This window comes from Mixophyes fleayi, chromosome 6 (assembly GCF_038048845.1).
Source record: "Mixophyes fleayi isolate aMixFle1 chromosome 6, aMixFle1.hap1, whole genome shotgun sequence".
NCBI lineage: Eukaryota > Metazoa > Chordata > Amphibia > Anura > Limnodynastidae > Mixophyes > Mixophyes fleayi.
In genome coordinates, this window is record NC_134407.1 from 197462800 (window position 1) to 197489803 (window position 27004).

Here is a 27004-nt window from a genome sequence, read left to right on the forward strand (position 1 = left end):
CAAGGAGCTTTGAGCTCCTACTGAATAATAATAAAGCTTTAGAACACTTGCTAGAGATGAACTCTTCTATTCGTTTCTGGTAATCACATCAACCAATCAGCCACAACACAAGGTGTCCTGTGGTATCTGGCACCAAGACGTTAGCAGCAGATCCTTTAAGTCATGTAAGGTGGAGCCTTAATGGCTTGGACTTATTCCAGCACAACATTAAAACCACTGACAAATGAAGTGAATAACATTGATTATCTAGCTACAATGGCACTTGTCAAGGGGTGGGATATATTAGGCAACAAGTGAACAGTACGCTCTTGAAGTTGATATTTTGGAAGCAGGCAAAATGGGCAAGCGTAAGGATCAGAGCGACTTTAACTAGGCCCAATAGGTATTTTAATTCTACTATAAATTTGCATCTTTGTCCACTGCAACATCCCAATTATCTTATAATTCTACAGTAATAAATTAACACATCTGGTCAAACAGATCTCCTCTCACCAGTTAGTTCGGTGATGCGCTCCACGCTACATACGGGGGAATCTTGTGTAGAGATCTCCAGTGACGTTGCGACGTTGGGTGATCCCTCCAACTTGTACACCATGGACAGCAGGAGTTTATCCGGAGCTGGAACATGAAGAGAGAACAGCCTATCCGTCCCAACACCCCAAGATTGACGGTGTAAGAAAGATGCTTAACAAATAATGGCTAAAGACAAACATCCTCAACACTAAGTTAGTGTTAACGATGTCTATTGTTAACCTAATGTTACAGTACACATAAAAATACTAATTGTAGCAATAGTGTCAGTGATGGGCAAAGTGATACATTTTAGGGGCCACACGGGCCGCACATTACCCTTAATCTACATAATAAGTTAAAACAATAAATGTAATGTGGGCTGGGTGGTCTAATGTGAACCCTTTTTACATTTGTGTATGTTATTAGCTTTGGCTTGCAAACAAGACAAATATTTTGCTACACCTCAACAAAGACCAAAATATTTCTCAATGAAGAAAAATGCTGAAATTAAAAAAAAAATTACAGCAAATGATCCAGGGAAAATATTTTACGTCTCTTCTAGACAAAGCATTTTTTTTTTCTAAATCTTGTAAAAGGTCCTAAAAATGTTTTGGAAACTGGAATAGCTCAGTAATGAAAGTCTTGTACTGTCCCCATAGACCACTGCTGCACATTCTGCAGCCTGCATGGGCATTATATGTGAAGTAGGATAAATACAGAGAGACCCAGGACAGAAATACTACTGTGCCAGCATCACTGGTTCCCATGTATGTGTCCTGTATTGTACCAGGCTTATTGGGCCGATCTTTAGCAAGTCCTGGCAGCGAATGTGTTGTGGGAGAGTATTGCTAGAGAGGGGAAAATGTGTAACAATAGAGGTGACAGGGAACGGAGGTGGTAGTACTAGAAATAATGGGGAGGAGGGGGGATGTGTTACTACAGAGGTGATGGAGAGGGGGGGGATGTGTTACTACAGAGGTGATGGAGAGGGGGGGATGTGTTACAACAGAGGTGATGGAGAGGGGGGGATGTGTTACTACAGAGGTGATGGGCAAGGGGGAATGTGTTACCACAGAGGTGATGGGCGAGGGGGGATGTGTTACCACAGAGGTGATGGAGAGGGGGGATGTGTTAACACAGAGGTGATTGGGGAGGGGGGATGTGTTACTACAAAGGTGATGGGGAGGAGGGGGGGTTGTGTTACTACAGAGGTGATGGGGAGGAGGGGGGGATGTGTTACTACAGAGGTGATGGGGAGGAGGGGGGGGGTGTGTTACTACAGAGGTGATGGGGAGGAGGGGGGGATGTGTTACTACAGAGGTGATGGGGAGGAGGGGGGGATGTGTTACTACAGAGGTGATGGGGAGGAGGGGGGGGTGTGTGTTACTACAGAGGTGATTGGGGAGGGGGGATGTGTTACTACAAAGGTGATGGGGAGGAGGGGGGGTTGTATTACTACAGAGGTGAGGGGAGAAATGTTTTCCTATAGAGGTTTTCCTTCTCTAATTATATAAATGAACACAACAAGGATAATCTTTCCTCACAACTAAAACTTCCAAGCCTAAAAGTAGTATACAGTAATTTACTCAGTAAATCTCCACCAAGCCACTTACCTTAGAGATACCCCACTGGTGTCTGCAGATAAAGTTCCTTCAATGAGGAGGGAATTGCCTCCATGCCAGGCGTTCTGTGGGCATATCCGGGCTCTGACATAACTGACATCTTCACCATAGGCTACATCAGATAGCATGGGCTGTAGCTCCTGAGCACTTAAATTAAACCAAGGACCGATATCTTCTGCCTTAAAGGTAAGACAAAGCATGCGGCAATAATATTGTATTGCTGTAAGTATGATAATAAGATGCATGGATGCAAGATGTGAATTTTAATTCCTAAAGTGTTCTGAATGTATTTATAAAATGTAATGACACATAAACCTCTGTAAATAATAAATGTATTAATGCTAAGTAGTGATATCTAGTAATGTCACTAGTGTATGTACTTTCATTATAAGCATGTCCCAATTCAGCCCAATGCTTATTGTTAGGGAAACAATGGATGCAAACATCGAAGTTTAAAACGGACATAAGAAAAGTATAAGAATCAAGTTAGAAAAAAAAGGTAAAAAGCAATGTTATGTAATTGGGGTGTGTGGAAGAGACTGTGGGTAATTCTATAATAAAATGCATATAGAAAAGGAAAATCAGGTTCACAGCAGGTGTAACTTAACCCTTTCCTCATGTCTTCAATGCATAATAAAAAAGATGGAGCACAAGCACTAAAATGCCTAAAAAACGTGTGTTCCAGGCTAACATCTATCACTTCTAATTCTGTGACGACCAAATCTATTATAAATGAATATATATTTTACACACACACACACACACACACACACACACACACACACACACACACACACACACACACACACACACACACACACACACACACACACACACACACACACACACACACACACACACTTCTATTGCTGCAACATGATCTATATATTAATCTTGGACCTTCAACATATTAGAATAATTAACACAGGGTCTTAATGTTTCTTTAAAGGTGAATTATAAGTGTTGGAGGATATATATAATTTTATGATTGAACAACTAATCAGTTTTATTCCCTGAGAGCCTCACTCAGAGCAAAGCAAAAAAAAATGCACACATTTGCTCCTGAACAAACCACGTTGTAATGCAAGAGGTGCAAATTAATTAATTAATTTATATGCATGCTATGTATGCAGAGAAAATACTGTCTGCCTTTGCACACAAATACCGGACAGCTTTATGTTTACTGTGTAACTCTACATCCGTCTGCTCATTTTAAATCCCCCCGTCCCTGAAGTTTTGCCAAGGTGCAAATTTGCTCCTGAATGTTAAGTTAATCACATGTGTATTGATTTGATCAGCCAATGTTTTATTATTTTCGTGATAAATGAGCAATCATTGCTGTGTGGGAGGCATCACCCCAACAGATCTGTTAGGACAATAAAGGGAGGTATAAATGTTATGATCCAATTTGGTGACACACACGGGTAGAAAAAGTCATCCGTCTGGTGATCAGGTTAAATGGACAGAGCACACTGGGCATCATTATTGCGGTCAGCCAATAATTGCATACATTTGTCTGTGTTAGTCATCGAACAACTGCATTTTCTCATGGGAACCATTAAAATCCAAACAGACTCTTGGCCATCTTTGGGGGTCTGTGGAGCCTCATACACATAGATTTTGGGCTTGTTTGGTGAAAATTGGCCAACACAATTGCCATGTGTGCTCCCCTTCTTAGATCCGTCAATTATTTCAATGGGAAAGTGTCTGGTATCACTGGTGGACCAGGAAATACAAGGGAATCTAGGATTAAATGTGCACAGTGCAATATGTTCACTCACCAACAACCAGATCTTTGCATTTTGACCTGATGTGTGTGCAAAATTACTTACAGATCTGCTAAGTCAGCAATCAGGCTGAGCAACTTGATGGACCATGTGTGGGTGGATTTATACATTGCTGAATAAGACGTTATTAATAAGTAATACATGACAATATTTTGCGATACATTAACACTAATCTACTATAGTAAACAGATAGTGTGTGGATTACATAACAGACATTCTTGAGGTAAAACAGACAATAGAATAACTAATCAGAATTGTGAACATTCTGCGGGACTCAGAGTCAGGACGTGGGTTTGTGCAGGAGAGGAAAGATGACATATGACGGCTATATTAAGATTCATTAGGCTTTCCAGACAGCCCTAAATTCCCACTTATAAGAGTGTATAATGAAGTGAATCTTGTGAAATACTATATTTGGTTCATTCAGTGACAGAACAGCAGTCTCACCTTTCCAGAAGAAAATCTTTTTTCCCCACGGCCAAGACAGAAAGAGGTGCATATAGGGAGAGTGCAGAGGCTGTGGATGAACATGTGATTCTCCAGGAGAGACCAGAACCTGCAGCAAGACACGGTGTGAAACAGACAATATGATATAAAGTAGTAAAACGATCGTCAGAGTTCTCAACCTCATATTCCTAAACACAGGACATAGGTAAGGAAAAGCAGGCACTCAGCTGGAGAAAATGGTCCCTTTTCTAATAAAAGACCCAAGTGTCCATTTGTACCTGGTTTTCCTGTTTACGTATATTTGCTGTCGGTTTTGGCAGACTCTGGCGCACAAGCACTAAATGCCTAAAAGAAGGTGTTGGCCACCTGCAAATGTTCGACTGATCCCTTAAAACCCACCTGTTCAGCATCACCTACACTTCTTCTAACCTCTCCTCAGCTCCCTTTCATTATCATTCCTTACTTATCATTTTACACCTCACCCTCTTTCTTCCTCACTGCCTCATGTCACCAGCCCTCATTCTGCTCTCCATTCAGATTTCTAGTTACATGTTAAACACACAAATGCTATGAAGCATCATTTAATTTTGAAAAACATATCTAGTAAGGCAATAAAAACTTCCCGTTATGCATTCCAAAAAAAGAAGAAAAAAAGTGTTTGTTGCTACAACATGCTGGCAAAATCCTAATCTATGGCCCAGCAATTACTATTGTATCAATAAACATCTGCAAATCAATTGATAACATCTATTTACTAACAGTTCACTAGTTCTGGTGATCACCATTATCGGTTACTTACCCCTGCCCCATACCAATCGTAAAGAAAACAACTTTTTCAGTCGTATATTTTTCCTGCCTGAATCTGTGCGCATTTACGTATGTTGGCAAAAGATATGCTATGCAAACGGGCATATGTCGCACTCAGGCCCATAAGGTGTACGCATACACACTGTGCCCACATGCACATTGTGATAGAGGGGTTTTCAAAACCATGTGGGCGTGATTGAGTAATGTGGGTGTTTCACATAGCCAATAGACAGTCATCATCATCACCATTTATTTATATAGCGCCGCTGATTCCGCAGCGCTGTGCAGAAAACTCATTCACATCAGTCCCTGCCCCATTGGAGCTTACAGTCTAAATTCCCTAACATATACACACAGACAGACAGACAGACAGAGAGGGAGAGACTAGGGTCAAATTTGATAGCAGCCAATTAACCTACCAGTATGTTTTTGGAGTGTGTTAGGAAACCGGAGCACCCGGAGGAAACCCACGCAAACACGGGGAGAACATACAAACTCCTCACAGATAAGGCCATGGTCGGGAATTGAACTCATGACCCCAGCGCTGTGAGGCAGAAGTGCTAACCACTTAGCCACTTAGTGACTTCTGTACCATACGTAGACCATTTCAATGACCCATATACAACAGAGTGCACATTATATGCAACCAGGGGGTATATTTACTAAACTTTCTAGCAAACTGTAGAAATCCCAGGAGTGGTGCATAAATGCCTTGTGGCTCTCCATAGCTTCCGTCTCAAAGTATGTCATAACACATACTAGTGGGGCTCAACTAAAAACCCTCTGATGCCTTGTACAGTGGGATGTCTCTTATTTTTTCAACTCATTTACTTCATACTTCAGTTAATTATGATTATCGTTGAGTGTAAAAATGGGTTTTTCTGTTGGCTGTCCTTGGGATATTGACCTTTGTTTCATTAAATGTGTTCCGATGTTGTATAGGGCCCGCAAGCTTTGTACCTACTCACTTACTCAGTAATCAACCCCAGTTCTTGTGTCCATGGTTCCCCCATCTTTCCTCTTTTACTTGCATTAGTCATGAAGCCCATATCCATTCTTTTTTCTAAGATTCCCCCTCTGTAATTGCCTTTAGTAATGGCAGGATGAGAGGTTGGGTCACTCTTAATTTATCAAGCGGACAAAGGGCCATGCATCAAAGTTATTTTAGACACTATAAACTATTTGGCTCCTTGCTGGGTTTAAACAAAGCTGAAATAAACCTCTACCATTCTTGAGTGAGTCTCTATCTAAAATCCCTCTCTCATCTTCAGTGGATAAATTAATTTCGGTACTGGGTGGTCATACTACATAACAGACATTTCTACTTCACTAACACTCAAATAGTTAAAAAAATAAAGAAAAGTGTCTCTGTAAATGAACCAAAAGGTTTCCTCTGCTCTTACTTGTGTTGGTTCTCCAGGAACTGTTCCTTGTTGAAACACTCGTACACCCAGCCAGGGGCAAAGAGAGCCGTGGAGAAGCCATACTGCCGGATCATCTGCAACGACTAAAACAAAATACGATTCCAGATGAGCGGATTGGCTGCATTAGTTGCTGCATGACCCATGTAGCAGGTATGCCGAGAATGTCCAGAAGAAATATGCTGCCAAGAATAAGGTATCAAAGAGAATGAGACAAACAGCAGGTCATCTAGACAATCAAGAGCTAGTAGTTTCAGGAGAAGGTGATGAGAGATATGCAACTATAGTAGAAGCGGATTAATAGTACATCAGGACAAAGAATGCAAATAAATTTACCTTGAAAGTTTCGAACTTTCCACCAACAACATCTCCTCGAGCGAAGATGTCCACTCCAACGTAGACGTCTGTCTTGCGTGGCTCTACTGACATTCGCTCCAAGTGCTCTTCTTTCCAGTTATAGTTTGTGAAAATTCCATCACATGCATTAAAAAACTGTCTATGGTGATAGAGGAGACATATTTGACACTTTAACAGACCTAATGTAAAATGGGAGAACCTATAATATAACTTCTTCTGGTCAACAAGCTTGTCATTCATTTTAATCTGTGGCTTTGTGTGTGGAACAAATGATCGATATAACAAATGAGTGTATGGTACACTCACGAATTCACAGGGCCAGCATTTGGGGGTTATCAGGGCAAATCCCATTGGACACAAGACCAAATGCCCCCCCACCCCCCAAGGATGGGAAACATGGTTACCAGAAGTTAGGCTGATAATGGCTGCTGAATCCGATAAGAAGATCCACTTAGAGAACAGAAAGAAGTAGTTGCCAAGGCGTAAGTACTGAGCTGTGGTCAGATAATACTCACAATATACTCTTCACCAAAGAGAGGTCAGTACATCATAAATGGCACCACATATGGCTCAAATGTCAAACATGTACCAAATAGAGGTCAGTGTAATATAGAGAGATACATATTTTATAACAAGTTAACCCGTGCATGATACTCATGCATTCTAGTCAAATCAAGCTACTTAAGGTCTTAAAAAGGTTCTTGTCATGCATTTGGGCCTAGCCCAGGCCTCCTCAGGGGAAGAGCGTTACTTCCCGACGCAAGCGGCCTTTTTAATGTGTGTTCGTGAGGTAAAATTACCTCACGAAAATGAGTTTGACCCCTCAACTCGTAAATTTAGCCTTTACTACCCCTCCCACGGGGGGAAGGGGGGATGATGGAAGTTAACTGACTTGACTATTCTAATTTTTTTGTCAAATAATGTCAGTATACCAAATTTCAGGTCAATTGGATGAGCCCTTTCTGAGAAAATATTTTTTCCACACACACACACACTAACGCACGCCTCTACACATGTGTGTTCATGAGGTAAAATTACCGCACGAAAATGAGTTTGAGCCCTACCAAATTTCAGCCCTTTTTGAATTTTTTTTCCCACACACACTAAGAATTTAGTAGGTCAGTGTATAACTCTGCCCAGCAGGTGGCGCTGCAACTTGTTTTTTTTTTTTCACACACACACAGACGCCACTAAGCATTTATATATTAGATCAGTTATCCTGCCCTGATAACTGTTCAGTGAACCAGAAATGGCCGCATAAGTTGCTTACCATGCAGACAGCTTTCGTTTAGTAACACATCGCAATGCAGCCTCCATGATGGAAACTTGCAGGCTCTCTGCTTCCATAAGCACATCACGCATTTACCTACTTAATCTTGGATGACCAGCACCCAATCTCTATCCTTCCTTACAAAAACTATGCCGCTACTACTAGTCTCATCCTAAAACTACTGCGGACACAACTCATTATTATATAAAGCACCAGCATTGTAAGCATTACATGTATATCAGGATTCAGAAATAATACCAACCACACATTAACATGACATGGAAGAAATCTGGTCAAAAGAGCTTACATGAGAAGTAACATTATTGTAGCAACGAACGGAATTTTCAGTAGACTTAATATAATATGAATTAAAAATAAAGACTGTTATAGGATGACAACTGTATACAATGCTGACTGTATTGATAACACAAGAAGCAGCCGTTACAGATTAGAGTATAGTGCAATGCACTCTCATGTGTACATTATTCGATTGCTGCATCTAAAGTAAAACATGACAGCAAATGTAGTATTGCAGACAAGCAAAATAACGGCTCCTATATTCTTACATTGCTGTGTTTGGGATTAAAGAGCAGAAAATACCAACTAATGATGTTAAAGGCATGTAAAAGATAATCTCAAGATGTTTTAAAGACATAAAGTTAATTGAACAGGGTGAAATATACCTATTCTCATCATTAAGTTCATTCTGCCATCGCAACTCTCCACTGTGGACCACACTGTCATACCAAAGGATCAGGCCACCCGGAACTTGTGAATGCAACTTTTCTGTTAAGTAGGAGAGGAACAAGGGTATGCGGGACACTGCAAGTGGCTGGATGGGAGAAATGCACGTCAGAAGATTAGGGCTATGTAATATGTGCTAAATGAAGACACAAGGCATATAAGGGGGTGGAGAGTGCAGGAAACAGGAAATATCTGTCACTCACGCTAAGTACATTCTCAATGTTCACCAACCATCCATCAAACTGGTAGAAATGTGCCAGGTAAACCATCTGATCTGCCACAGCTTTGTAGGTAGATTCCTCACCACCCAGGAATGACTCGCAGCTCTTGCCACCATCTTCCCATTCTGTGATAAAGGTCCCTAGGCGGAAGGTAAATACTTAAATCAATAAGCTGGTTCCTAGAGTGTAGTTCCTCGTTCACCAAAGAGGATAGTTCAGGAGATGTAATTAGGGGAACAACACAACAAAGTTTTGTCAACCAAGAACAGATACTGAAATACTGAATATATCATTGAGGTCTCCAAGTGAACAAATTCTCTTATTTATTTATTTTTTAACTATTCTTAGAACTTTTCCATATAGATGTTTGTGAACGTTGCTAGCCTCATCCCAGCTACACTCCTCGCCTTCATCCCAGCTACACTCCTCGCCTTCATCCCAGCTACACTCCTCGCCTTCATCCCAGCTACACTCCTCGCCTTCATCCCAGCTACACTCCTCGCCTTCATCCCGGCTACACTCCTCGCCTTCATCCCGGCTACACTCCTCGCCTTCATCCCAGCTACACTCCTCGCCTTCATCCCAGCTACACTCCTCGCCTTCATCCCAGCTACACTCCTCGCCTTCATCCCAGCTACACTCCTCGCCTTCATCCCAGCTACACTCCTCGCCTTCATCCCAGCTACACTGCTACACTCCTCGCCTTCATCCCAGCTACACTCCTCACCTTCATCCCAGCTCCACTCCTCGCCTTCATCCCAGCTACACTCCTCGCCTTCATCCCAGCTACACTGCTACACTCCTCGCCTTCATCCCAGCTACACTCCTCACCTTCATCCCAGCTCCACTCCTCGCCTTCATCCCAGCTACACTCCTCGCCTTCATCCCAGCTACACTCCTCGCCTTCATCCCAGCTACACTCCTCACCTTCATCCCAGCTCCACTCCTCGCCTTCATCCCAGCTACACTCCTCGCCTTCATCCCAGCTGCACTCCTCGCCTTCATCCCGGCTACACTCCTCGCCTTCATCCCAGCTACACTCCTCGCCATCATCCCAGCTACACTCCTCGCCATCATCCCAGCTACACTCCTCGCCTTCATCCCAGTTACACTCCTCGCCTTCATCCCAGCTACACTCCTCGCCTTCATCCCAGCTACACTCCTCTCCATCATCCCAGCTACACTCCTCGCCATCATCCCAGCTACACTCCTCGCCTTCATCCCAGCTACTCTCCTCGCCTTCATCCCAGCTACACTCCTCGCCTTCATCCCAGCTACACTCCTCGCCTTCATCCCAGCTACACTCCTCGCCTTCATCCCAGCTACACTCCTCGCCTTCATCCCAGCTACACTCCTCGCCATCATCCCAGCTACACTCCTCGCCTTCATCTCAGCTACACTCCTCGCCTTCATCCCAGCTACACTCCTCGCCTTCATCCCAGCTACACTCCTCGCCTTCATCCCAGCTACACTCCTCGCCTTCATCCCAGCTGCACTCCTCGCCTTCATCCCAGCTGCACTCCTCGCCTTCATCCCAGCTGCACTCCTCGCCCTCATCCCAGCTGCACTCCTCGCCCTCATCCCAGCTGCACTCCTCGCCCTCATCCCAGCTACACTCCTCGCCTTCATCCCAGCTACACTCCTCGCCTTCATCCCAGCTACACTCCTCGCCTTCATCCCAGCTACACTCCTCGCCATCATCCCAGCTACACTCCTCGCCTTCATCCCAGCTGCACTCCTCGCCTTCATCCCAGCTACACTCCTCGCCTTCATCCCAGCTACACTCCTCGCCTTCATCCCAGCTACACTCCTCGCCTTCATCCCAGCTGCACTCCTCGCCTTCATCCCAGCTACACTCCTCGCCTTCATCCCAGCTACCCTCCTCGCCATCATCCCAGCTCCGCTCCTCGCCTTCATCCCAGCTACACTCCTCGCCTTCATCCCAGCTACACTCCTCGCCTTCATCCCAGCTACACTCCTCGCCTTCATCCCAGCTACACTCCTCGCCTTCATCCCAGCTACACTCCTCGCCTTCATCCCAGCTGCACTCCTCGCCTTCATCCCAGCTACACTCCTCGCCTTCATCCCAGCTACACTCCTCGCCTTCATCCCAGCTACACTCCTCGCCTTCATCCCAGCTACACTCCTCGCCTTCATCCCAGCTACACTCCTCGCCTTCATCCCAACTACACTCCTCGCCTTCATCCCGGCTACACTCCTCGCCTTCATCCCGGCTACACTCCTCGCCTTCATCCCGGCTACACTCCTCGCCTTCATCCCAGCTCCTCCCCTCGCCTTCATCCCAGTTCGTCTCCTCAATTTTCTCCCAGCCCACTCCTCGCCTTTATCACAGCTCAATTACTAAATTTTATCCCAGTTCTGCTCCTCAATTTTATCCCAGTTCCACTCCTTGTTTAGAACACCTTTTTTTAATAAAACGGTTTATTAGGGGCACTTGAAGGTAAGATAAACACTTGTTCATTAAAGGTATGCCAGATACATAACAAAGGCCTGATCATAAACTGATCGCTGATTAAGAACAATTCAGAAATACAAAGTCTATTGTATCCAAAGGCGTTCAGAGTAATGCTAGAAAGACTAGCAGTGCAAGTATTTTATTCAAATTATACAAAGCAAGGGTTTGGCAGGGAAATTAGAGAGGGGAGTAAGAGATCAGGGATAGAGAGACAATGGACAGGGGAGAAGGGAGGGGGATTCCACTTGGGTGAGGTCAGTCATAGAAAAACAAGCAGGTTATGTTGTTACAACTCTTTATCTACAAATTAAGCACTGATTGTGCTTATCAGAACATTGTGCACTTAAATACAGTGCAATGAGGTATCAAACATTATTAAGTTTACTGACAACTAGGAGAACATGTGAACAAAGAGAATATTTACTTTTACTACATACCCACTGAGGTGCGATCCATAATTTGTATAGTTTCAAATGCATTGAAACGCAGCAAACGGAACACACAGCATTCTGAAAAACGCTATTGCGATGCAAGTGGGTATGAAGTCACTTGGTGATGCAGCTTTTTATTCATGTAAAATGCTTAATTCAAACTGCAGTGGGTACTTGCCCTATATCTGTGTATATAACAGGCCTATTTTCCACTCTTTTGCCATTTGTCTTTGATAGGAAAAAGTGAATCAGGGTTTTGAAGGTTTATTGTGGCTCATATCCTCAGACTTAAAATTCATCAAGAAAAAGTAACAGCACTATGTACAACAGTGTTGTCTGCATTGTATGCATCACTGTGTATGCTAATACAGTACATAAAAAGGAATAGAAATACACATCACGTTTAACTTGCCACTAAAAAAAGGATCACTTTATAACGCTGACAAGCACGCACACCAATACACAATCACGGACACACAAGGATAGACACTTGCTCACACAAACAGTAATGTATAATTCTATGTGTAAAACCATAAACCCACTTGGCAACTTGAGAATGTTTTTCAAAGTGTGATCTTTAACACAAACTTAGCATATCAAGTGCCAGGTTAAGGCAGGTAAAATGTCATGTCATAGCAATCAGAAATATACTTAATGCAATATGCACTGTGAAAAGGTTAATTATTGACATGAACTGTAGAAATAAGATTCTACCTATTGCACCATAAATGTATACATAGCATGCGGTAAACATTATATGTCATGTATAAATACTAAGCTAGAAGTTCAGCACCTGCAGCATGACAGACATTTGGGATTTACTATATCTTACAGTATGGTTCCAGGTGTCTAAAGGAAGTACAATCTTATGCAACCAATCACAGCGCTGATTGCTTGATGGGGCCACAGTCTGGTTTATAGTGTATAATGACAGACTGGTATATACTGGACAATGTTATTAGATTGATAAATAAAAATTTGGCCAACTGCACCCTGACAATTGTTTTTGCAGTGCAACATCTAAACCTTTACATTTTTTGCACAGCCTGCAAGTTTTTATATTTATAATTGCTGCTCAAGAACATATGGAATTATCCAGCCCACGATAAACACACTAAGAAATAGACATACCTATATAGGGACAGAATGCAATTGCACAAACAATAGTAAAGCCACAAAACAGTCTTTAATATTAGTTTTAAATCCATCAATAACAACTCCATAATAGGCAACAACAAAGTGACTTTTACAAGCAAGGATAATGAAGCGATGAGAAGCTAGTAACAGAGAACAGAGTGTGTGTATCGCACAAGCTAAAAAATATGGCAGTGTTGTAGCTAAAACAAAACGCGGCCCATGTGACGGACGACATGAATGAAAGAGCAGAGATTTAATGCTGCTGTCCTTTTAACTACAAAACGCTGCTGTTCTAAAGCTGGTGTGGCACTACCCCGAGAGGGATGGCGTTGACAAACCATGTAACACATAGGCATGATCTCATGTCTCACCTAGGATGCACACCCCGTGTTTGTGAGCAGCGTTGGTCCAGCACACCGGAGGTATGGTGAACATTCGGTGGCTGAAGTACACAAATATATCAATGTACTGCCAATGGTAGAACACATACGGGTCCTTAGAGTCAGATCCCTGGATAAACCTGCAGGACAGATTAAGTATGACCACCTATTAGACATTCTTTTCAAAGCAACCCTGTCTTTCTATCTATCTAACTAGATTGTGCCAAAGCAAAATAATAGTAAATAAAAAAAATAAAAAAAGAAAAGAAACAAAGTAGAGACATTTTTTATAGATAGGTGTATTTAGAAGGGAAGCATAAAAATACCTCCTCCCTACCTGTCCTCTAGGTATCCCCCCATCAAGTCATGGCAGACGAGGGTCTTGGGTCTCTGGTTCTCAATAGGTGGATGTCGTTTGGCAAGAGGCGTCGCAGCAATGTTAAACATGTCCTGATTGGTTGGCTTCCATGAGAGTAGCTCCTCCAGGTTTGAGAAAAAGAAGCTGATTGGCTCAGTGGTCCCTCTGTCATGATGTCTTGCTGAGTTAGACAATAATGTTACATGGATTAACGCAGAATACTGAGTTTCTGTAGTCAGCAGTTATACTATGGCTCTTTCATCATGCACCATGACTAAGAGTCTGATATATAATAAGTATGGCTGTTATGTACCTGACAGTGGAGCATATTCATATCTGATGATTTCTTTATAGACTTTCATATCTGGAAGCTGGATTGGGCTGAGTGAGAAAACAGCAAAGGGATAAAACCATTAAGACAGACAGATTCAGCACCAAACTCTGTCGATGGCCAACAGCGCTCTGTCGATGGCCAACAGAGCTTGGCAAGAGGAAGAAGAGCATGCCTGGAAAACCGCTCCTCACTGCCACTAAGTCAGCTCTGTTTTAATATACAAAGTGTGTTTAGGTGGCCAGGAGCTAGGAGGTCATTACCCGACCAAGGTAGACATTGGGGGACTTTGCGGATTGAACCTTGGACCCCAGCTAAGTAACATTTTTCACGAATGTTTAATTTATGGAATTCCACCCAGAACTGAGTTTTTTGTTTTGGAAGGAGTTACCCTTTATAGTGACATTGTGTGAAACTATTATTTTGGCCATGCTCACTTAGATCTTTAACTCTAGTCAACTAAAAATTAAGAAAGTATAAATCTCCCGGAATCAAACTAGCCCTCCTAAAGAAACCTACTAAATGCGGAGGAAGAGGCTACCCAGATCTAAAGATTTATTAATGGGCTGCGTATTTGAACCAGATTGTAGCCTCTCTCGCCCCACCATCCTCCTTATCGTGGGTGGACATCAAGTCTAACTACCTCATGGTGACATCCGTCTCCTGCATCTGGGAACTACCTAAATAGTCTAGATCTCCCCTTGCAAACGTTCCCCAACAATGAACTTCTCGGTTAAGATTTGGGAAACCCCACTTAGACATCCAGCCATATTTCCCTTATATATTACCTCTTTGGGATACTTCAGAATTCCCCTTGGGCCTCTCTTCCCCCTTTTTTCAAACTTGGATTAATTTGGTGATCTGCGAATCATATTATCTGAGCTCAACTCAAAATTTTTGAGTATTTACAATTACTACATTTCAGTCCGCACGGACGGGCCTCCTCCGCCCTCCTCCTCATTTGAAATCTTGTGTAACTCCTCTCCTATTCAAAAAGGTATGATTTCCTCTATATTATATAGTATTTTCATATGTAAGGACCAGTCTTCCCCTTCCCCCTCAGGCTTCCATAAATATTCCTCTGTAATGTCCTTATATGGCATATATTTATAATGATATGATTATTGTAAGCACTGTGTGAGTATCTGCATCATTTAAAAAAGCTTAAACCAGCCTAGGCCACTCTCTCATTGATAAGAATGCTGATGCCCCTTCCCCTGTATTTATTAAATGTCACCATGTTGGACTTCGATGTACAGTCAGGATCACTAGAAGAATTTCAGGCCTCCAGTTCAGCAACTTTTTATGGATCCTTTCATAGCCAAAGAAAGTTGCATGGTCATGCAGGCAGGCAGCTCTTCCCACTACACAGGCAGGTCAGTGTTCTGGTACTTTGTACCTGCTCCTCCCCTCCTGACGCCCTGGTGTATACATCTTTAGGGAGCCAGGAATACCAAGAGGTTAGGACCTGTGCTCAGAGAACATCCCCATGATATAAGCATTACTTATCCAAGCGATCAGCAAAGTACCTTTCCCCTGGTAACCAGAATTCAATAGCATAAGCACCTTAGGGAGCTTAAAAGATGGTGCACATGAGTTAACAAGAGACTTGGGTGATAGTGGCTGGAATTACTGTTTCCGCTGTACTATTAGACCAAAAGAACCATTGTGTCCAGAAAACCAGTGCTAGCGAATTCCAGCGTGGTTGTTAAGTATCAGATCTCATGGTATGTGTTCCCCAGGTATGAGTGTTGTATTGATTAGTTTTAATGCTAGAAGACACTTTTTGGTGATAAGACAATAAAACATTAATTTTTTTATTAAAGATATTTGCCTAGGTGTTTAATCTGTACTAGTACAGTGCTACAGGGTAGGAAGGAATACGGTTGCGATAATAACACTGTGGTGAGCGATTAAGTCTCAGAGCAATCTTCATGGGATGGCTTGGCCAGAGCAAGGAGGAGGTCCCTTATCCTGATAAAATTTTACTTTATTTCTTTTGCAACACCAAAATGAGTCCAACAGTGCTTCCTCTAAGATGGGGTCGCTGTGCAACTGGCGGCTGGGAGGGGGTCGCTGTGCAACTGGCGGCTGGAAGGGGTCGCTGTGCAACTGGCGGCTGGAAGGGGTTGCTGTGCAACTGGCGGCTGGAAGGTGGGAGGGGTCGCTGTGCAACTGGCGGCTGGAAGGAGGGAGGGGTCGCTGTGCAACTGGCGGCTGGAAGGAGGGAGGGGTCGCTGTGCAACTGGCGGCTGGAAGGTGGGAGGGGTCGCTGTGCAACTGGCGGCTGGAAGGTGGGAGGGGTCGCTGTGCAACTGGCGGCTGGAAGGTGGGAGGGGTCGCTGTGCAACTGGCGGCTGGAAGGAGGGAGGGGTCGCTGTGCAACTGGCAGCTGGAAGGTGGGAGGGGTCGCTGTGCAACTGGCGGCTGGAAGGTGGGAGGGGTCGCTGTGCAACTGGCGGCTGGAAGGTGGGAGGGGTCGCTGTGCAACTGGCGGCTGGAAGGTGGGAGGGGTCGCTGTGCAACTGGCGGCTGGAAGGTGGGAGGGGTCGCCGTGCAACTGGCGGCTGGAAGGTGGGAGGGGTCGCCGTGCAACTGGCGGCTGGAAGGTGGGAGGGGTCGCCGTGCAACCGGCGGCTGGAAGTTGGGAGGGCTCGTTGTGCAACTGGCGGCTGGAAGGTGGGAGGGGTCGCTGTGCAACTGGCGGCTGGAAGGTGGGAGGGGTCGCTGTGCAACTGGCGGCTGGAAGGTGGGAGGGGTCGCCGTGCAACCGGCGGCTGGAAGGTGGGAGGGGTCGCCGTGCAACCGGCGGCTGGAAGTTGGGAGGGCTCGTTGTGCAACAGATGGCTGGAAGTCGGTGGGCTGAAAGGCAGTTTATACTTAAAGCCTTTGGCAAAGTTCCTGAGTTCAGTCTCCCCTGCTCTCCCCTTCAATCTATGGCTTATTATAAATGTACTATATAATATACTACTAATGAAGTAGAAGAACATGAGCTATATTATAATATGCTATTACTGTACAGCACATTTAAACCATTTGTTAGTAGATTAAGCATGGCTAAAGTCTCCTACTGGAGTAAACTAATTTAGACAGAATATGTATTAGTACTGTCTAATCCCTTATCTCTAGTGACTATAATTGATTGTAAATAATTTCATTATGAATAGGAGTATAAATTTATTTAAGTCCTTCTCCTGTCACTGTCAATGATATTATATGCAAAGGAAGAATAGAAGAACAAAGTGCTCTGGTACAAGGATCTATTTGCCAATGTAGCTGAAAGAGGGTAATGAAAAAAGTAATTACACAAAATCCTATCTGTTAACTAGACAACTGCATTGTTGAAGAATCTAAAAACAGTAGAGTAGATGTACTGTATGCTAAATGCAATTTTAGTATCAGTGTTTATCCTGTGTAATGAGATTTTCAATCATGTTTAATGATCAAGTCAACATGAAACATTAAAGGGAAAATAATCCGGACAAAATTGTCACACCTTTGGACTTTCAACCTTCCCCCCATTTTACCAAGGTCACAGGAAATTGGGACTGTCCCACAAAAATCAGGACAGAAGGAAAGGGGTTAATACACAGATAAACTTTCCCAAAAGAAACTGTGTTATCAAATGTTCACAAGTATGCTCCCTCGTATTTACTATAAAACTGACCATTACTGGACAAAACCAAAAGGTAGCATTTACTACAGGATAAGGGTCTTTATTAAATATATTCTTCCCTGATGACTTGGGGCAAAAACTGCTATTTGACTTCTTATAGAGCAGGCCTGGCTAACCTGTGGCTCTCCAGGAGTTGTGAAACTACAAGTCCCAGCATACCCTGCCAGATATCGGCTGACTATATACACCGGCAAAGCATGCTGGGGCTTGTAGTTTCACAACAGCTGGAGAGCCACAGGTTGGCCAGGCCTGTTATAGAGGCCAAGAACATTAAATAATCAGCCATATAGGTGAATGTGACAAGTGTTGTGGAGGAAGCATCATTGATCACATTCAAAAAACATGTCACTAGTGAGCAGGAGGGGATAATGTGTTTTGAATGCTTGGTGAGCTGATTTTACATTAAACTAATCCTAACCCACCAACCCTATTTGTGAAAAACTCTAAACCACAGCTTGAGTACCCCAAATCCTAAGTGACGTTTAGATTTATTTTTATTATTATTATTAAGAAAAATAAAAAGGTTTATTTGTAAATGACAGCTAGCTCTGCTAGGGAGCATGCTACTCATCTCCTGGGCATGTTTTGGGGGCTTCAGAAGCACAGAGCTGGTTGTGGAAGCGAGGGAATGATTCTGTGAATACCAATCTCCATGTAACACTGGCTTCAGGCAGGGGGTTGAGCATGCCAGATTACATTTTTTTAATTCAACAGTGACTTTGGGGGCAAGTGCCCTAGTGCTGTCTGAGCTAGTCTAAGGACAACACACAAGTACTGTGCACGTCAATCTGTCACCACACACACAGCACGAAAATTAAGTATACTTCACGTTCTGCAATATTGGTAGGAGGCAGGACACATTGCAGAAAGGAAACACAAACACACAGCACACAGATCTGTTTTTGAATCGTATAGGAGGAAAAAAGCATTGATCTATAAATATATAGCATTAATAATAAAAAATATACTCCAGTCTCACTTTGTGGTGGGGGGTTGCCCTTTCTCTTGCCGACTGCCTCTGGTATAGTGTGTCTTCTCTCTGCAAGATACAGCAGTTTCCATTATGTTTCCAGCTAGTTTAGCATGCCATCTGACAGTAAAAGCGTGGGAGTGATTGCAGAACAGAAACAACGTGGGAGAGAACAAATTAAGATATATAGGAGGCAAAAAAATGCAGAAGGGAATCAAGCAAACCAAACGTATATTTATTGATGCACGGTTATACCACATAACAAAAATCAGAGCAATCACCCGTAGTCTATAATTAACAAAATATCAAAGGAAACCATTTTTAATTCTCGCTTGGTTTTAACATCAAAGACCTGCAACGGTTATGTGTGAGAAATAGATTAAGATCATAAAGACACAAGAGAAAGAGGAAGGAACTTACTTTCCGCTTAGCTTTGCAAGACACATAAAACAGTGTTTCCCGCTAGCACAAATAATGTGAGATGTATCTATTACTCATAAGTCAGGGGTTTGTTTGCAGATGAGGATTCCATCAAATAAAAATGTAAAACAACAAATTACAACCAAAGTGCCAAACATACGGGTAACTACAGACGGATGCGCCCTCTTCCCTGTCACTGAACCATGCCTTGGGACGTCATCTTCTATTGTCCCACCTTTTAAAGTCAGCGTACTTCACATCACCCTGGGTGGTGTTATTCTGAAGAGAGAAAAACAAAGCAGTCGTTAGTTGCAAAGAGTTGGACATTCTCGTATTTCCTTTTCTTTTTATGTTTTACTTTCATTATATTATTCAGATACAGGAAATGAGAAAGACCTCTCAATTTTCACATGAGCAATGACAGACCATCAGATGAAGATTGGGCTACCCCCATTGTTCTTGAAGGCGTGATTGTATTGTATTGTGGGTTGTAAGTGATTCGCTGTCAATGCTGCACCGGTCATAGAGAATTTGCAAGCATTGAAAGACCATTTCTCAGAAGCATAAGGCAAAAGCAAAAAAAAAAAAACATTAACGTTATTAAATTCTACTGTAGTTCACTCAATAAATAAATATCCCTATTATGCTTAAATGCCAATCTGACCTGTTTCATCTAAGATACTCATCTATTCCTTTATTCACTGGAAGTAGTATCCTGCATGACCCATACCTCCCAAGTGTCCCGAATTCCAGCGGGACAGTCACGATTTCAGTGGACTGTCCCGCCCGACTTACAATTTGTCCCGGAATCAGAGCGCCACACTCCGTTTCCATAGCAGTCAGTTTCCCCGGTGGTCTAGGAGGAAGTGGGACAGGATGTCTGTCCCAAATGCGCTACTGCGCATGCGCAAACTTCATAGCAGCCAGAGCATCTACCCACATCATGTCATAACTTCCTGGATGTCTTTTCTAAAAAAGCTGCAGAATCCTTGTCCCCTCATCGTGGTTACGATTGTGCGATAGATCTCATTCCTAGTTCCAAACTACCCAAGGGGCGGCTCTTCGCATTATCCGCTCCAGAAACGAAGGCCATGGAGGAGTACATCAAGGAGAATTTAAAGCAGGGGTTAATTAGGCTCTCCAAGTCTCCAGCTGGAGCTGGTTTCTTCTTTGTCTCCAAGAAGGATGGGAATTTGCGGCCAATCAGCCATGCATTGATTACAGAGAACTAAACAAAATCCCCATTCAAAACGCCTACCTGTTGCCTCTTATTTCTGTCCACTTCGAATATCTGAAAGAGAACACCATCTTCTCCAAGGCTGATCTTTGTGGGGCAGATTCTTATTCAGATAAGAGAGGGTGACAAGTGGAAGACCGCTTTCAATACCCAGTCAGGCCTTTACGAATATCTGGCCACGTCTTTCGGCGTCTGTAACGCCCCAGCTATTTTTCAGGACTTGATTAACTGCATATAGTGTACAAGAAAGTACGGAACCTGAGAAACATGCTGGCTGACGGACGGTTTTATCCCAAAAGAAGAAACAAAGAACAGACACCTGGCTAAAGGAAGGCAGAAAAGGCTTCTACCACTGCAACTGATGTGTGGCCTGTAAAACAACTAAACACGCCTCCACGAAACCCATTACAAACTTCAGCTCTAACACCAACAACAGAAAACACAAGATAGAAGAAAATATCACATGCGACTCCACGGAGGCAAGTTACCTACTCAAATGTCCCTGCAGATTACACTAAATAGAACAATAAGAGACCTCAAAACAAGAATTCCGGAACACATTAGGAATATAAAGAAAGGAGTACAAAATCACAGCGTCTTGGAACACTTCAGGACACATCACAATCAAGAACCAACAGGACTCATATTCACAGGGAAAAAAGTCCCCAAACCATTGAGAGGAGGAGATTTCATGAAACTCATCTCAAAAGAAGAGGCAAAATGGAGACCTTAACTCCGAATGGACTCAACATAGACTTCGAACTAGAAACCTTCCTCTAAGTATGCTACCCCTTTAAAACTTCTCCCCTCCACATATAGCACCTAGTCCCACCGCCCACAAAACAAATGCCCCCTACTCCTAAACCCCCCACAATTCCATTTCACCAAAATACCCCCATCCCATACCCCCCTCCTCTCTCCCTATCCCCCCCTATCACCCCATCACCCTATGTATCCCTACCCAACCATTTTAATATGCCCTTTATCCTTATACCACCCACCTCCTTACCACCAACACCCTGGGTTTTTTCTCCACCTAGTTTATTAACCCACAAAATACAATACATCTTATTCCCCCCGCCCCAAACAGACACCCATAACAACTCTTATTCCTCCCCCAACCCACCTCCTTACCACACCTTTCTCCAAAATTCAACCCACATTACACATCATAAGAGCCACGCCCACAACTTGCCCGCAATACACAACCCCCAAGACCATCTCTGCACCCACAAGGCAGTAGGACTATTATCCATCAGCCCTTCATGACTCCTCTTGCCATTTGAGTATCATGTGCATAGACAACAACTATGTACTAGCACCCCCTCTAAAGGCTAATAATACGATAAGGTAATTCCAACTTATAAACATGTTCCCACCGAACACATCACTACCCATATTTTTACGTCCACCTTCTATAAGTTTGACCTACATTGGCCCACTTATAGGCATCATTAATAAACATATGCACACCCACCTCCGTGACCACCGTCACAACACCAGCCTATTGGAGGACAGCAAAAGACTTCCACTATAAGAAACCGGCACACCCAGACTGATGCCATATCCCTGTCGAAGTCCAAGGACAAAATGCGTTGGGTAACAAGAACACTGCTCCATCAATACCTGCACCAGTTTACCGCAGCCAGGGCCCTCATGATCAACTTCAAGCAAGCCCCTACATACAGCACAGATCCAACAGAAGCTTCCGAAGCAGTGGAACGCACCGGCGCCTGTGGTTACCCAGATCCCGGAAGTTCGGAATTTGGAAATCACACATGCGTTCAAAGTTCCGTATCGGGAAGAAACTCGGCCTGCAGCTACAACACCGCTGACCACCAATAGATCATTCTCCCCTCAAACCCGCGCTCCTTATAGGAAGAAGAAAAAGCAGCAAGCCCAAACTGCTCTTATAAGAGCAACAAAATAAGAGCATCTTACTCCATTCTTTCTTTCCCACCCATACCGCATATGACTCTTAGTCACCCCCACATATCCTTAGCCCTGACACACCGAAACACACTAAGCGCTAGATTTACTAAGCTGTGGGTTTGAAAGAGTGGGGATGTTGCCTATAGCAACCAATCAGATTCTAGCTATCATTTTGTAGAAGGTACTAAATAAATGAAAGCTAGAATCTGATTGGTTGCTATAGGCAACACCCCCACTTTTTCAAACCCGCAGCTTAGTAAATCTAGCCCTAAGTCTGCACAGCACACCCACTTTTATATTATACCAGCCACATTACCTACATTCCATACGTATTCCACCCACCACACCATTAGCTATTTCCACACACATTTATCACCAACATCCACCATAACACACTTACAGCAACCATATAGCTACTATCCCTGAGCTATAAACATTCGATCTGAGGAAAATACACCACGGGTGTGTCATCCTCTCTCAGAAGAACCCTCGTGACCATAGGATGCACCCTGGTGCCTTCCTTTCTCATTAATTCTCACCAGCTGAGGCCAATTACGACGTTGGGAAACGGGAACTACTGACCATCCAATTGGCCTTTGAGGAATGGAGACACTGACTCCAAAGTGCCACCCACACCATCACTGTACTCACCAACCATAGAAATCTACAGTATACTGACTCCACCAAGATACTTAACTCCAGACAGACATGATGGGTCTTATTCTTTACACAATTCAGATTTGTTATCCCCTTTAGACTTGGATCAAAGAATACTAAAGCCGACGCCCTGTCTTGTAGCTTTCTCCCCAGCATCATTCGGCTGCTGAGCCATTGCCTATCATCCCTCCATCATCTGTATTTAGCGGTACGGCTCAAGATCTTAGCTCCTTTCTCCAGCAACAACAGAATCTGGCTCCTCCTGAGACCCCCGCTAATCAACTGTTTGTGCCGGATCATCTCAGACAAGCAGTCCTATCTGAATCTCAAGCCATAGGACTGCAAGGGGCATATTCAAATAGGTTTCCGGTCCGCGGGAACGCACCGGAACGGGCTGCGAAGTCAATCCACGGTACCGCAATATTGAGGATTTTCGTGCGCACCCCATAGGGTTGCGTAGGAAAATCTGCGTTATTTTGCTACCGTATTAAAGTCAATACTACGGACCGGAAAACTAATTGAATATGCCCCTAAGACACCCATGTGCATTAACAGCAAAGTAAAGCACAGGGCACAGCAGACATATCCCTGATGAAGTCCAAGGACGAAACATGTTGGGTAACAAGAACACTGCTCCATCAATAGCTGCACCTGGACAGCAGATACAAGACAGAGAGGACCAAAGCTTCTCCCTGTGACCCTCCCAAAAGGACTCAAAACTTTGTTAATAGGTAATTTTCTGAATTTAAGTTTATAATAAATATTTTAATAATGGCGTACATGTTAATTAGTTATCGTTATAAGCACAAGAGCAAACTCATGAATATATATGTTAACAGTAAGTGTATCAGCCACAAGTACAGAAGAACACATATTAAAATGTATAACTAATAAATGGCTTATTCCTAGCTAGTTGAACATATGCTATGATGAATGCCATACACTATGTATATGTTTAAAATTATATAAAAGGTACAATGTTCTAACTTTAGTATACCAGTACAGGGGTAAATGAATAATAATAATAATGATAATAATATGATGAGAAAAATTAGTTTATGGAAAAAATGGTTTACTGTAATAATAATAATATTATGGCCTAATACAGTATTGAGTGTAGTGGATTGACACATACTATGTTAAGTTACAGAAAGAAAATTAGATAGATATGTTATTACAATGCTTTTATGTGTTATTGTTATGTGGAAATAATTTTTATATTTTTCTTTAAAAGTAGCATCAAGGATCTGTGGCTTAATATTTTTTTTCCAAGAAACACCCCACAGAGTTGACTTTAATCCTTTATATTGTCATGGTTTGAAATGCAAAATAGTCTGATAACATACAACAGTAGACTGTGGGGGGGATGAGTGTCATTAGGGTGAAAATAGCAGCATGTTTGTCTTTATGTAAAACGTCTGTCTTTATAGACCTTTTCTTGTCACCAGGGACTTGCTGCTGAGTAAATAGATTTTACTACGATAGTGCAATCTTAATAGATGGGGTGGGTGAGAGGGGCGGGGGGGGGGGGGGAGTAAGGGGGGGACATTGTATTGAAGACATCAATACTTCAATATTTTCTTTTTTTTTATCCATCTCTCATTACTTTTAACTTTTAAATATAGGTAATGCCTTTTCCTATTAATTATAATTTATTTTTGATTTTCACAATTGTATTTCTAGAGTTTTCAGAAGATATATCGGTACATTATTCCAAAGAATCACCAGATTATAAACAATATATCATGTATTATATACAAATGTAATTATGGTTTGCGCATGTAATACCTCTTATGAATCATACCTTATTTTAAAATTTAGAGAAAAAAAATGTTTCTAAATAAATTAAATATAGTACATGATTTGGCATATCAATTCCTCTTTATTATTTATAAGTACAAACAACCAGTTTGTACTTATTGTCCAACACCTATTTCTACACACACACACGTGCCATTGATTGGTTGCAAAAAATGTGCATTTAACTTAAATTGTTGTTTCAATGTTTATGGTGCTATCAAATTGTTTTAGACGTGCTCATACTCATGCAGTTTGAGACTACACCCACTATCATTATTTATTTACATTGTGCCACTAATTCCGCAGCCCTGTACAGAAAATATCTGTCACTCGCACCCATGGAAATGAGTGTTCCCCAGGATCCCAGATTCCATAAATGTCATACTGTAGACAAGACCAGTCTTGAAAATCACTATATAAATAAATGATGATGATGACCAAAGCAAGTACTGAAAAACAAAAAAAGGGCGCCGTGCTCTTCTCAAGCTCAGACCAACTGGGTAGTTATGGTACGGAGGCCAAAGAATCTGTTTGGAGAAGGATAGCTGAGGAAGTGACTTCAATGGGTAAGTGCAGAGGAAGTGCCAATGTTTGTAAAAAAAAACGTGTCTCAGAATGTAAAGTAACAGTCAAGAGGAAAATGTCCAACAGCACGGTAAGGCAGCCGATGGTGGTCCATCATTATAGACAGACTGACATGGTGGAATGGGAGAGAAAGCTTAGTGACCATATTTCTGCCTATGCATTCTCAGCATCTATGCAGGACTCGTCACAGGCAACAATCTTTACAGAGAGCATCCATTGCTAGTTTACAATATTATAATTAGTAAACTAACCACATTTTCAAAATGTAACAATATATTAAAACAGCATTTTATATATATATATATATATATATATATATATATATTACACACACACACACATATATATAATGTCTGTTTACACAGTGGCAAGAAAAGTAATGCAACCCTAAATAATTGAGACAAACCTTTTAGATAAAGACACACAGTCTATTGTTATAGGTTATCAAAATAATTTGCATTTCAAACCATGACAATGTAAAGGATTAAAGTCAACTCTGTGGGGTATTTCATGAAAAAAAAGAAATTAAGATACAAATCCTTGTTACTTATATTTTTCCGTAAAAGAATTCCCACATAATAACCCACAGAAGCATTTTAACTAATATATATATATATATATATATATATATATATATATATATATATATTACACACATTTTTTCTGTAATTTACACTCAGTACTGTAGTAGGGCCATAATATTATTACATTAAACCATCTTTCGCCTGAGCGCTTATATTAGAAAAAATTCTCATCATATTAATATTATTACATTACGATCATTTGCTCCTGTACTGCTGTAATATAAATCAGAATATTTTACCTTTATATAATTTTAAACATAAATAGTGTATGGCGGTCATGATTGTATATGTTCCACTATTAGACCCATTAAATTATTAATAATAAAAACAATGGCACCAGTTGACATGTTAAAATAAAATCACAAATTAACCCTAAAATTTTATTTTTAATAAATCAATTGACCCTGTGCTACTAATTTACAGATTTTAATTTATTTAAAACAAAATAATCTAGTAAGAAAAAATGAAGATAGGATTTAGCCATTTATTGGTTATATATTTTACTACATTGTGCTTCTCCTGTACTTGTGGCCAATACACTTGCTGTTTATATATATTCAACAGCCGGCTGTTATCGCAAGTCCAGGAAACAAGCTGCGCTCAGCTAAGATGTGATCGCTGGGACAGCCATTTATTGGGGGTTCTGTTCCGGTTTAACACTTTTGATGAATAGTCATGATGTTGCATTTCTTACCGTTGCGATCTGCAATAAGGAATGAAAATCATTGTGACAAAATTGCCAGTGCTAAATAGGCCCCTAATTGTCTATCCCATTAAGATTCATTTATAAAAGTCATGCGAGGATATTAAATTGCAACCTTGAGTGACTAACATGTTGAAA

General features: G+C 42.2%; 1 protein-coding gene and 1 long non-coding RNA gene across 5 annotated transcripts in view; both read right to left on the reverse strand.

Annotated features, from left to right (window-relative positions):
- Nucleotides 1-27004, reverse strand: part of LOC142095132 (uncharacterized) — a 255687-nt gene that overhangs the window by 108182 nt on the left and 120501 nt on the right. The window lies entirely within an intron of this gene.
- The window catches only part of ENGASE (endo-beta-N-acetylglucosaminidase), a 34004-nt gene that overhangs the window by 4767 nt on the left and 2233 nt on the right, over nucleotides 1-27004 (reverse strand). The window contains exons 1-13 of one of the 3 annotated variants that reach the window (XM_075177941.1): nucleotides 26858-26867; nucleotides 19529-19647; nucleotides 18958-19017; nucleotides 14285-14352; nucleotides 13951-14152; nucleotides 13605-13753; nucleotides 9172-9329; nucleotides 8908-9056; nucleotides 6934-7093; nucleotides 6580-6683; nucleotides 4370-4478; nucleotides 2127-2314; nucleotides 493-641 (exon numbers count right to left, since the gene is read on the reverse strand). In XM_075177941.1, the coding sequence (XP_075034042.1) occupies nucleotides 493-641; nucleotides 2127-2314; nucleotides 4370-4478; nucleotides 6580-6683; nucleotides 6934-7093; nucleotides 8908-9056; nucleotides 9172-9329; nucleotides 13605-13753; nucleotides 13951-14152; nucleotides 14285-14333 (1417 nt within the window). In that variant the 5' untranslated portion in view covers nucleotides 14334-14352; nucleotides 18958-19017; nucleotides 19529-19647; nucleotides 26858-26867. The other 2 variants (XM_075177940.1, XM_075177939.1) reach the window with 2 other exon arrangements.